General features: G+C 36.9%; 1 protein-coding gene across 1 annotated transcript in view; it reads left to right on the forward strand.

Moving 5' to 3' along the window:
• LOC148946947 (uncharacterized) overlaps positions 1-12666 on the forward strand; it is a 305387-nt gene that overhangs the window by 172862 nt on the left and 119859 nt on the right. The window contains exon 14 of the mRNA XM_089096755.1: positions 8378-8554. Within this exon, the coding sequence (XP_088952881.1) occupies positions 8378-8554 (177 nt within the window). The remainder of the gene's footprint in view (positions 1-8377; positions 8555-12666) is intronic.

Raw genomic sequence — 12666 nt, forward strand, 5'->3', positions numbered from 1 at the left:
ATTGCTGGCAAATTTTGTATGTGTCGTTTTATTCCTTGGCTATCCTCCACCCCAGTATTATGTCAGTTCGGAAAGATTGCCTGACTTTTGGTGGACTTTTCCAATTTTGAAGACTTTTATCGTATATGACCTAGAATGAGTATAAGACCATTTTTGCTTTTTAGAGTTCTTTCCCCAATATGTTAATCTTAGCCTTTTTTTACGAATATACAAGCAGAAAAAGACACATACTGGGACAAGCAAACATCTGCCCAGGAAAACAAGCCCAGAGAGTGAGAGACAAAAACAACTAAAAGTACACAATTCAGACATACAGACAGACAGAGACAGATACTGTGACAAGCAAACCTGGAAACACAGGCACAGAGAGTGAGAGAGAGAGAAAAGCAGATACAAATACACAGATTCAAACATACAAATTGACAAAGACAGAAACGGGAACAAGTACAAACCCACCCTGACAAATAGGTGAAGAGTAAGAGAGACAAAAAAAACACTTACAAACACACAGATTCAGACAAACAAGCAGACAAAAAGACAGAAACTGGGACAAGAAAAAATCTGCCCAGACATATAGGTACAGACAGTGAGAGAGACAAAAACACATACAAACACACACATATTCAGACATACAAACAGACAACGACCGACACTTGGACAATCATACACCCACCTAGGCACACAGGTGCTGAGAGTGAGAGATGTGAAAACACATACAAACACAAAGATTCAGACAGGCAAACAGACAATAACAGACACTGGGACATGCAAACACCCGCTCAGACGCACAAGCACAGAGGGTGAGAGAGAAAAACACATACAAAAACACTGATTCAGAAAAACAAACGGACACAGACAGACCCTGGGACGAGCAAACACCCGCCCGGACACACAGGCACAGAGAGTGAAAGAGACAAACATACATACAAACACACAGATTCAGACATACAAACAGACAGATATCGACACTGGGGCAGGCAAAAACCCACCCAGACACACAGGTTTAGATAGTGAGAGAGACAAAAAACATATACAAACGCACAGATACAGACATACAAACTCCTCCCCCCCAAACACGTAGGCACAGAGAGTAAGAGAGACAAAAACACATATAAGCACACAGATTCAGACATACAAACAGACAAAGAAAGATACTGGGACAAGCAAACAGCCGCCCAGACACACAGGTATAGTGTGAGAGAGAGAATGAGTAAAAACACATACAAACACACAGAGTTTGACAGACAAACACGTGAAGATATTCACGGAAACATGCAAACACTCGTTCAGACACCTTTGTATAGTGATAGAGACATGCAAACAACCACTCAGACACACATACATAGTGAGAGAGAGGAAAAGAGAGAGAGAGAAAGAGAGAGAGAGAGAGAGAGAGAACACATACAAACACATTCGCGGAAACATACAAACATCCGTTCAAACACATAGGCATAATGACAGAGACACGCAAACAACCAATCAGACACACATACATAGTCAGAGAGAGAGAGAGAGAGAGAGAGAGAGAGAGAGGGGGGGGGGTTGAGGGAGAGAGAGAAAAACACCTACAAACACAGAGAGTTAAATAGACATACACACAAAGAAAGACATGAAAACATGCAAACAGCCGTTCAGACACATAGGCATAGTGAGAAAGACACGCCCAGACAAAAAGACACAGAAATTGATTGAGACTTAAGCACATACAAACACACACAGATTCAGACATACCAACAGACAAAGAAAGATATTGGGACAAACAAACAGCCGCTCAGACACACAGGTATAGTGTGAGAGAGAGAGAGTGAGACAAAAACACTTACAAACGCACAGAGTTAGACAGATAAACACGCAAAGACATTCGCGGAAACTTACAAACACCCGTTCAAACACATAGGCATAACGACAGAGACGCGCAAACAACCACTCAGACACATATACATAGTGAGAGAGAGAGAGAGAGAGAGAGAGAGAGAAATATACATACAAACCCATAGATTCAGACACACAAACAGGCAGAAGACAGACACGGGGACAAGAAAACAGCCACTCAGACACACAGGCTTAGTGAGGGAGAGAGACAAAACACTTACAAACACAGAGATTTAGACAGACAAAAAAATAAAGACAGACACGGAAACATGTAAGGTTTTTTACCTGCAACCAGGTACCTGCAGCCAGCCTAAAACCGCAATGTTTTTCAAATAACTGCATTAGGTTAGGCTCATTTTGGTTCACTTAGCGTGGCTAGCTGCGCTAAGAAAACCTAAATGAACTATTTTTTTTGTCTGTGAATGCAGTTATTTGATAAAATGTGCGGATGTAGACTGCAGTTACCCGGTTGCAGCTAAAAAAAATCTTGCATGTTTCCGTATCTGTCTTTGTTTGTCTGCCTGTCTAAATCTGTGTGTTTGTGGGTGTTTTTTTTCTCTTTCTCACTATGCTTGTGTGTCTGAGTGGCTGTTTGCTTGTCCCTTTGTCTGTGTTTGTCTGTTTTTATCTCTGAATCTGTGTGTTTATATGTGTTTTTGTCAATCTCACTACCTGTGTCTCTGTGTCTGAGGAGGGGGGGGGATTTGCTTGTCCCCGTGTCTGTCTTTGCCTTCTTGTATGTCTGGATCTGTGTGTTTTTACGTGTTTTGTCTCTCTCAGTCATTGTGTCTGTGGCTGGCGGGTGCATACTTGCCCCCTCGTCTGTCTTGTGCCTGTTGGTGTGTCTCAATCTACGTATTTGTATGTGTATTTCTCTCTCTCTCTCTCTCTCTCTCTTCTTCTCTCTCTCTCTCTCTCTCTCTCTTTTCCTCTCTCTCTCACTATACCTGTGTATCTGAGCAGCTGTTTCTTGTTCCAGTGTCTTTCTTTGTCTGTTTGTATGTCTGAATGTGTGTGTTTGTATGTTTATTTTTGTCTCTCTCACTCTCTTTGCCTAAGTGTTTGGATGGGTTTTTGCTTGTCCCAATGTCTGTCTTTGTCTAATTGTATGTCCGAATCTTTATGTTTGTACGTGTTTTTGTCTCTCTCACTCACATTGTCTTTCTGTCTGGGCGGGTATTTGCTTGTTTCCAGTGTCTGTCTTTGTCTGTTTGTATGTCTAAATCTGTGTATCTGTATCTGTTTCCTCACTCTCTGTACCTGTGTTTCTGGGTGGGTGTTTGCTTGTCCCCGTGTCTGTCATTGTCTGTTTGTATGTCTATATCTGTGTGTTTGTATGTGTTTCTTGTCTCTCTCACTCCCTAAGCTATGTATCTGAGCGGGTGTTTGCCTGTCCCAGTGTCGGTTTCTGTCTATCTGTATGTCGGAATCTGTGTGGTTGTTTGTGATTTTGTCTATCTCACTCTCTGTGCCTGTGTGTCTGGACAGGTGTTTGCTTGTCTCAGTGTCTTTCTTTTTATGATTGTTTGTCTGCATCTGTGTGTATGTATGTGTTTTTGTCTATTTCACTCTCTGTGCCGGTTTGTCTGGGCGGGTGTTTGCTTGTCCCTGTGTCTGTGTGTGTCTGTTTGTATATCTTAATATGTGTGTTTTTTATGTGTTTTTGTCTCTCTCAGTTTTTGTTCCTGTGTGTCTGGGCAAGTGTTTGCATGTCGCAGTGTCTGTCATTGTCTATTTTTATGTCTGAGTCTGTGTGTTTATATGTGTTTTGTACTTCTCACTCTCAATGCCTGTGTGCCTAGTCTAGTGTTTGCTTGTCCAAGCGTCGGTCTTAGTCTTTTTGTATGTCTGAATCTGTGTGTGTTTGTATGTGTTTTTGTCTCTCTCAATCTCTTTGCCTGTGTGTCTGGGCGGGTGTTTGCTTGTCCCAGTGTCTGTCTTTATCTGCTTGTATTTTGGAATCTGTATGTCTGTATGCTTTTTTCTGTCTCTCTTACTTTTTCGTCTGTGTGTCTGGGTGAGTGTTTGCTTGTCCCCTTGTCTGAATTGGTCTGTTTGTATGTATGAATCTGTGTGTTTGTATGTGTTTTTGTCTCTCTCGATCTCTGTGCCTGTATGTCTGGGTGTGTTTGCTTATCACAGTATCTGTCTTTGTCTATTTGCATGTCTGAATCTGTGTATCTCTATGTGTTTTTGTTTATCACTCTCTGGGATTGTTTTCCTGGGCAGATGTTTGCTTGTTCCAGTTTTTGTCTTTGTCTGTTAGTATGTCTGAGTTTGTGATTTTCTCTCGCTCACTCTCTGTGTCTTTGTGTTTTGGCGGGTGTTTGCATGTTTCTTATTTCACTTATTAAAACTATTTGATCATTTAATCTCTCTCAGACTTTGGTAAAAGCTCTGTTTACCTATATCAGTTGCTAATATACCCTCCATGAGCCTGCTACTAGAATCTATGTCTCGGAAAATTCCTTTTCTTACATCTCCGACTCTTTAATAAATATTCTGGAATGTTCGATTTGCTAGCGTACACTAAAAATATTAGAAACATAGCAAAGGACTGAATAAGACATTTTATTGAAATAACGACATGTAGAATATTAACATAAAAATATGTGACGTATGTTATTTTACATTATTAATATCATTCAAAAACTTTGGACATTTTGAATCTGTTCCGTAAAATAATTCATCATGTTCTCTCTTTATACTGTCGGTATTCTCTTCTCTTAGTTCGTAACCAGTTGAATAATCTTTAATCCATTTTAAGTCTTTCACAGCTTCTACTCTGGTGTCAGCTACAGGTTCAATTCCACGTTTCATCTTTGGTATTAGTGGCTTCATTTACTATATCTGATGGTATATGATTAATGATAGTAGTAATGTTCACATACGCTTTATTTTACATTAATTCATAATTATATTCACTAGTAACGTTGTCTTCCAATGCCGTTTTTAATTTGCCGGCGATTTCACTATCTATTATTACATTGTTTTTACACAGGTAACAGTTCTGGCACGTAGACAAGATATTGTATATGATATTAGTGCAGCAATAGGCCTTTCTTTTTCCCTTTTATTTCATTTGGATACTAACACCGGAAAGATGACGATAGGATCTATCAACGGGTAATAAGTTACCAAAACCATTAGCTAGAAGTTGTCCCTCTTCATCAACTATTTTTGTATGTTGGAATTCCTTTTGAGTGATATCATCTCTGGTTATTTCACTCTCGCATATCCTCCATCAGCAACGTTGAATGGTTTCGGTAGTCCAATAGAATTTAATCTCCCATTGTCATGACAACGCAGGATCTCCAATGAGATCCCCACTTGTACTTGCTTCATACTTCAAATATTTGTCTTTGTCAGCATTCAAAGCAACCATGACTTTATTATATGCACACACTTTCCTTTAATATTTCATCTTCATGTTTTAATATGATGCAAGTGTTTATCATTCTAATGTACGAGTATTACTGATTTAATACATACAGTAAACTAGGTAGTGTCGACGACAAATCATAAAGTACCACTGAGACAGCCGCGTAGTTTCTATAAGCAGCCATGGAGTTCCATTGATACAGAGGCATAAATAAAAAAAATAAAAAGTTGAAAAATTTTCCAAGTTCAAAAAAATTCTAAGTTAAAAAAAGAAAAGTCCTACTACAAACATTATTTTTCTAATAGGAAAAGTCACATATAAAATACCTATGTCATTCTTATTTTGTATTTTGAAAATATGAAATGTGAATTTTTTTGTAAATATATTCCATGTCATTTTAAGACATGCAAAAAAAGTTTGAAAAATTTTTATGTTAAAACAAATATATAAAAAAAAGTTCAAAAAAATTGAACTTCAAAAAAAATGAAAGAAAATGGGGGAGGGACCAAAAGCTGGGGGAAGAAGTGTAGGGCATTCGGGCCTTCGGAGTTAGGGTCATCGATTACGAAGGTTTGTCGTATCATTGCCTAAAATCTATACCCTTTTTTGTAGGAGCTCCAATAGAATACCCGCTATGGGCGTCGTCAAATCCATAACCGCCTCACTGGTAGATTTCTTTTCATCGAACTTTTTGTGTAAAACAGCAAAAAGCGTATTTTGTATTTTGTAAGAAGAATTCGTAGTAACTCCATCGCTTGAGATAAGGATAGGGCCCCGCTTGAAATCTTGGCATTACAAAAAAAACTACTAACATCCTTATGGAGATATAGACCAAGTCATGATCATCACGATAATGATTGCCTCCATTTCTTTAACACTCACAAAAAATTGAAGAAGAGCGATCCTGTCATATCCATAGTTGGTGTCCTCAAAAATTCATCACAATCTGTCTTGAGAGCCTATAGTTTAATTGTTAATTTATAAGGTGATACGTGAGGTTTTTTAACTTAGAGAAATTTTTTGTCATGTTTTCTTAATGGGGAGGGGGAGTATGGGGCCAAGTCGTATTCATTACGAGATCATGTATATCCATATATCGTTCACAGCCAGAAAAGAAAATTTTAAATGGAGGTATAGACCCTGTCATACTCATAATACATGTTCTATTAATAATCATGTTAAGGCTTAGGTTCAAAAATTTGGGCGGATTTGGGGGATATATAGATCGAGTCATATTAATTATGATCATGCATGTATTCAATTCTAGAATATTCACACATAAAAAAGGAAGGTCGGACCTGTCGTATCCATAATGGGTGTACTACTAATATTTATAACATTCTGTCCTCAGATGATTGAACAATTTAAAACAAGAAATAGTTGCCTATTCATTAAAACTGTAGAAGTTGTCTGTCTTCCAGTTGTCTACCCCCCTTCTATTGCTCTTTGAAAGGCCACAATACCTATCAGGTGATTGAACAATTTAAACTAGAAATAGTTACCTTTTATTTAAAAATGTAATTATAAAGATAATCTAATTTAAGTGCTTTAGATTTCCACTATGCAATTATCTTCTAATTGCTTGTCACTTGTAGGAGTTCGCAAGAGTGCCTTAGGACTATACTATCGCGCAACAAACAGTCAAAACCAGAGAAATCAGCAATGTAAGAGTTCACAAGAGTGCCTTAGGGAATGACCTTGATAGAGTTCATTCAACCTCAAAAGTGGCCTAGGGGATGGCCTTGATTAAGTTCATTCACCTCAAAAGTGGCCTATGGGATGGCCTTGATTAAGTTCGTTCAACCTCAAGAGTGCCCTAGAGAATGGCATTGATAAAGTTGGTTCAACCTCAAGAGTGTTCTAGGAGATGGCCTTGACAAGTGCCTTGGAAAGGTACCAAAGAACCCGCCACAACCAAAATGGAGCCTAAGACTCTGCTTATGACTTGGTGTTAGGTTTGGTCCTTCATTCTTCAATTAGGTTTTATTCCTTTTATAACTTGTATATTGCTCCCTTCTGCAAATTATTTAAAAAGTCGGATAAATCAAAACTTCGCACTGTTTTCTTCTCTCTTCCAAAATTTCGTTTAAATATTCTCCAACAAAAAGTACGGACTCGTAATTTTCATCTTACGAGGAAGTAGACAAACCGGAATGTAATTACAATTTCAAGCTAAGCCAACCTACGTGATCAGTATTAGTCCATTAACTCTATTTCTTTCTTTTTCTTTTTGAAGTATTCGTATTATCTTTATACTAATTTGTCTTTTTTAATATTTGCTATTGTGAGTTGTTTGAGTTCTACCTTTTGTTTTTTTTCCTTTGTATTTTCTTTTTTACTCCTTTATGATCTTCTTTTCTTTACTGGTGTCTTTGTCTTTGCCAGTGATTGTTTCCGTCAGTTGTGTTCATTTTTCTTGTGTTACTTTTTATTTTTGCTTTTCCGTTTTGTTTTATAGATTGGTGTTTAAATTCAGGCTAGTAATAACAATAAACTAACTCTTTGTTCAGGTCCTTATGTATTATAGCGACTCCACTCAAGTTAGGAGTTAAGTTAGTGAAGTTAGGTTAATCCTAATGAACTATACCAAAATATGATGAAAATATAATACTTTATTGACAAAATTATGGAAACTGCGTCAAAGACTTATGGAAAGTAGGCCGCCAAGAACGCATTGTATTAAATACCCAACCTTACCTAACCTAACCACAGTACCAACTCTATATATTACATATCTAATTAAAATATAACTGAAAGCGTAGTTTTTCCACTAAGCCTAAGCTAATTGTCTCCGAATACAGACAGCTAAACCGTTTTTTTTTTCAGATCTAACAGACCTACTCAGATCGAGAGCTTGATCGGGTCGCTATAATACATAAGTACCGCTGTTCATACTGGTTGTGTGCTGATTAAATCATTTTTAATTTTAAAGTTTACGCTCAAGCGATGATAAGACATTTGAAGGCAGTATTCTTCCACCTAAAATGTGGAGTTCGGAAAATCTTGCGAAATCGTAATCGGATAATTGTTCATTTAATTGCTTCCCTCATCCGATGACCAATTCACCCGATAATATTGACACCATAAAGAAAAGAAATAATAATTACTTGTCGTTTTTTGAAGATATTAACGAATGCAATGAGTCATCATCTGTATGTAGCGCATCTGAAATATGTAAAAATTCACCTGGGAGCTACCAATGCATACCCAAGCGGTCCTTATTGACAAGCTCTTCATCAAATAGAAGGGAAAGAGAACGCTGCTCCTCTGGCTTTAGACGACGCAACAGACAATGTGTTGGTGTGTGAATCCTTATTTCTAAGCATGAAACTAACAATAGACTTTCAATGCAATAGACATGCGAATTCACTGTTTTTTGTTCATTTCGAATACTTTTTTTTTCCTGTAAATAGCTTTTGATCTCAATGCCGACGTGGTGGTAAAATTTTGGAATAAAATTTTTGCTGAGTTTTGAAACTATCCATATGTATCGCTTTTCAGTCAAGTACGTTTTTGCTCCTTAAATTGCTCAGATGTTTGAAAAGATTTGAGAAAATTTACGTATCACAGGTACAATTATTTTTTAGCTATTCAATGAAACAACATTAACTATTAGCTCTTCATTTTGCTTCAAGACCAAATTAATTTAAAACAATTATGACAATAGATGAACTGACCACTGGGAGCAGGGTTGCCACCTGTAGCACGAAAGTGCTATTTTAGTGTTATTTATATATGTGTTTCAGTGTAGCACGTACTCAGGGTTGCTAAAATCGTGCTAAAATAGAACAAAAGTGCTATTTTAGTACAATTTTATCACTATTACAGTAATTTTTGACTATAGTACCGTAAATCGCAGTGCAGCACGCAAACTTGGGTAATTGTAGCACTTTAGGAACTGGTCGTGGGGCAACCTTGAATAGGAGCAGAGTTTGGGTAAAATTAACAATTTCAAGCATAACTCTAATTTTCATAAGCAGACTGTTCGGGTGATGTCATGAAAAATTAATTAGCCTTTCGTTCGGAACATTCCTTTATTATACTATACCCTTTTGTTAAATCATCACAAACTATTTGTCGAAGACCGGTTGGTTATCATCCAACATCTTGGATGATACCGAGCAATTGCCGATATGCAACAAACCAAGCAACTTGATGCAAAAACTACTATAAAGCATGAAGACATTTTGCATTTATAGGAAAATTGCCCTAAATTTCTGTCAGTTATGTTGTCCCTGCATCAGAGTCAATTCTCAAAAGCTGATTAGGATTAACTATGCAATATAACCGGTCTAATTGAATCTACTCCAAGCTATTGTGCTCAAGCTCGAGGCGATTGAAAGAGGTAAATGAATAGCGGCATATCAGATACTTTGAAGTACCTGGCGCCGTGAATATTGGAATAAAAAAAAAAAAGCTGATGGGCTTCTGCGGCACTAGTCTGAGCTGCTAAGTTATAATCGTTCTGTTTTTTTTTTAGTTTTCCAATATCAACGTATTTGTGGCTGTCGTATGTTTTCCCCCTTCCGCTCCCATCATTCTTTCCAGCTTCCGTATTGTAACTCGCTATTATGATAGGAAATTTATTTTTTCACTTCCCAAGTGGAATATGGTATAATTAAAACAAGTTTTTTCGTTTAATCAGTTTTCATGTTAATATGATGAAACATAAAATCAAGTTGATTTCGGAAAAGTCACTACCACAGGATAATATCTTGGGACCTACGTTTTTCCCTCTCAACATAAATGGTCTGGGAGACAATCTTGCCAGTCCTTTGCATCACTTTGCCGACGACCCATGCAGCTATCCTAAAACACGAAGACCCAACCCTTGCCTCCCTGTCTCTACATATGAATCTTTTGGAGATTGAAAAGTGGTCCAATGCATGGATGGTTAATTTTAATGCAAAGAAAGCGAGGGAGCTGCTTATCTTCAGATCAAAAGTACCGCGCATACACCCCAACTTCATCTTCACGAATAAGGTTATCAAGAAAGTTGACGAGTTTCGTCTCCTCAGAATCTACTTCTTCAGAGGTCTCATGAAATTGAGATCATGATCATGACTCCAGATGATTATGAAATACCCACTTGGATCAGGTGAGGCAGTTTTTTGCAAGAAAGCTGGGGTTTACTTTTTCGCTCCAAAAACCTTCTACCACCCAGCTCGATTAACCCACATTACAAGTATTGCATCAGACCCGTCACTGACTATAGATATCTGCTGTATGCTGGTTCTCCAAAAACCTTGTTGGTACCACTTGAAAAGATACAGAATAGGGCCAAATGGGCAGGTTTACTCGTTCCCCATGACTCTCTCCAGTTTATTTGTAAAAGGGTTCATGTTGCGTCAATGGCTGTTTTCTACAAGCACTTTTATTCAGTTTCTTCTCTGGATCTTTCTTGTATTGTGATTCTCCTTGTCCAACTGACAAAACGGATGCGCAGGCACACAGCTCATTCCAATTATCTAGAGATGGACACGCCGAGAAAAGATTGCTTGAAGAACAGCTTCATTCAAAGTTTCACTGCAAACTACAATAATCTTCTTTGAGACGTTATCCCTTATAGTTTCTCTGTCGACTCCTTTAAAAGAACATTTAAAAGTTTTCCAAAATTCTGTGATGGTGTAAAGTACTAGCAGCAAATTAGACATTTGAATGTGTCTGGTGCTGAAATCTTAGGAATGAAAAATAAAGGTATCAACATTTATAAGAGTTTAAGAAATGTGGTTTATTTTGGTAGCGTTAGTAGTATCCATCTTTTGAATTCGGCCACTTTATGTTCCTTCCGGTTTTTCTGGTAGGTAATTCTATTCTACAGGGGCATTACACCCTTTCAAAGAGATTTACGCAATTTCTAGTTCAAGGTATATACATGTTTTTTTTTTGCCATCTTTTGAATTCTGCCACTTTATGTTCCTTCCGGTTATATATATATATATATATATATATATATATATATATATATATATATATATATATATATATATATATATATCAATTTCTAGTTCAAGGTATATACATGTTTTTTTTACCATCTATTGAATTTGAGGACTCCCCTGTACCAAACAGGTTTTTCTGATAGTCCTATTCTACAGGTCATAACATCTTTGCCAAGAGGAACGAGCATAACTTGATTGGTGATTAGGATTTGAATAAAAATAATATTTTTCTTTACAATTCATATTAGTAAGAGAATTGAATTAAAAGATAATAGTTTTTATTTGCAAGGATATTAGTAGAGAAAAAAAAATGAGTGGTGCATTTACATTATTGGAGATTAATGATGGAACCGACAGCAGCAGCAGCAACGATATACGAGTACCCACTGTGGCTGTTGAATTAACTGCTGGTTGTAGACTATGTCTTGAATGGGACATTGTGTATGCGAGATAAGTGATATCACAAAGCAAATTTAAGCAGGAGGAACAGCAGTGTTTTGCTGGAAAAGTAAATATTCTCAATATAAATAAACTTCGATCAGCATTAGATGTTCTATCGAAATATATTGATGAGAACAAAATGCATTAGTGAATATTATTATTGTAATTATGATCAATAAAACTGTTTCTAAATCAATGGTATTTTTTCTTTCTATAGTAGACTAGCGTATATTTTCTAGAGTAGAAGAAAGAAATTCTGGCTAGTCTGAAGTTGATCGTGAGAGAGTTAGGACTAAAAAAAATGGATAGATTCGAGAAAGATCGAATCATGAAGAATCTAGTTCTTATGGAAAAATGTTTAATTATAGACGATGATTTTCTAGAGTTGTCTATTCAAAGGAAGATATTTTCTCGAGAAATGCTTGTCGATATAATGAAAACCGATTCTCCATCATTAGACTATTGTATGAAGCTTCTACATCGTGGTCCAAATGCATTTACACAATTTATTGATATATTGATCACGACACGACAAGATTATATTATGGATATGCTTTTAAACATTAGTTTAGAAATGTAGGAATTTTTTTCATAAGAAAGATGGTACTCAAGGATGATTTACTCCTCTCTCTCTATCTCAGACAATTTTTTTTTGTTGCTAGCTCAGTTTCGTTGTGATAGTGAGAGTCTCAACACATGACAAAATGTTCCATACATGTCCGTTATGTATGTACACACTGGGCAGCTGGTCATGTGAGAATTGCAAAATAATTGAGGAGTATGATGAAAAGTGTAGATTATGCAATCCGTGTAAATTGCATATAGGATATGCTGTACAAATTAAAGGTTATACTTCCTGTCTTGAAGAGGTGTGTGACTCTCATCCTAGCGGCCACCTATGCTCCAATTGTCATTATGATAAATGTAATCAGTGGGAGAATACATATCCCGGTATGATTGGAAAGAATCCTAACCGTGATTTTAGTTTATTGGTACGAGATTGGTATCGTCGTGGTTTTAGATTGTTCT

This window comes from Artemia sp. Qi Xiang Cuo, chromosome 11 (genome assembly GCF_049724085.1).
Source record: "Artemia sp. Qi Xiang Cuo chromosome 11, ASM4972408v1, whole genome shotgun sequence".
Taxonomy (NCBI): domain Eukaryota; kingdom Metazoa; phylum Arthropoda; class Branchiopoda; order Anostraca; family Artemiidae; genus Artemia; species Artemia sp. Qi Xiang Cuo.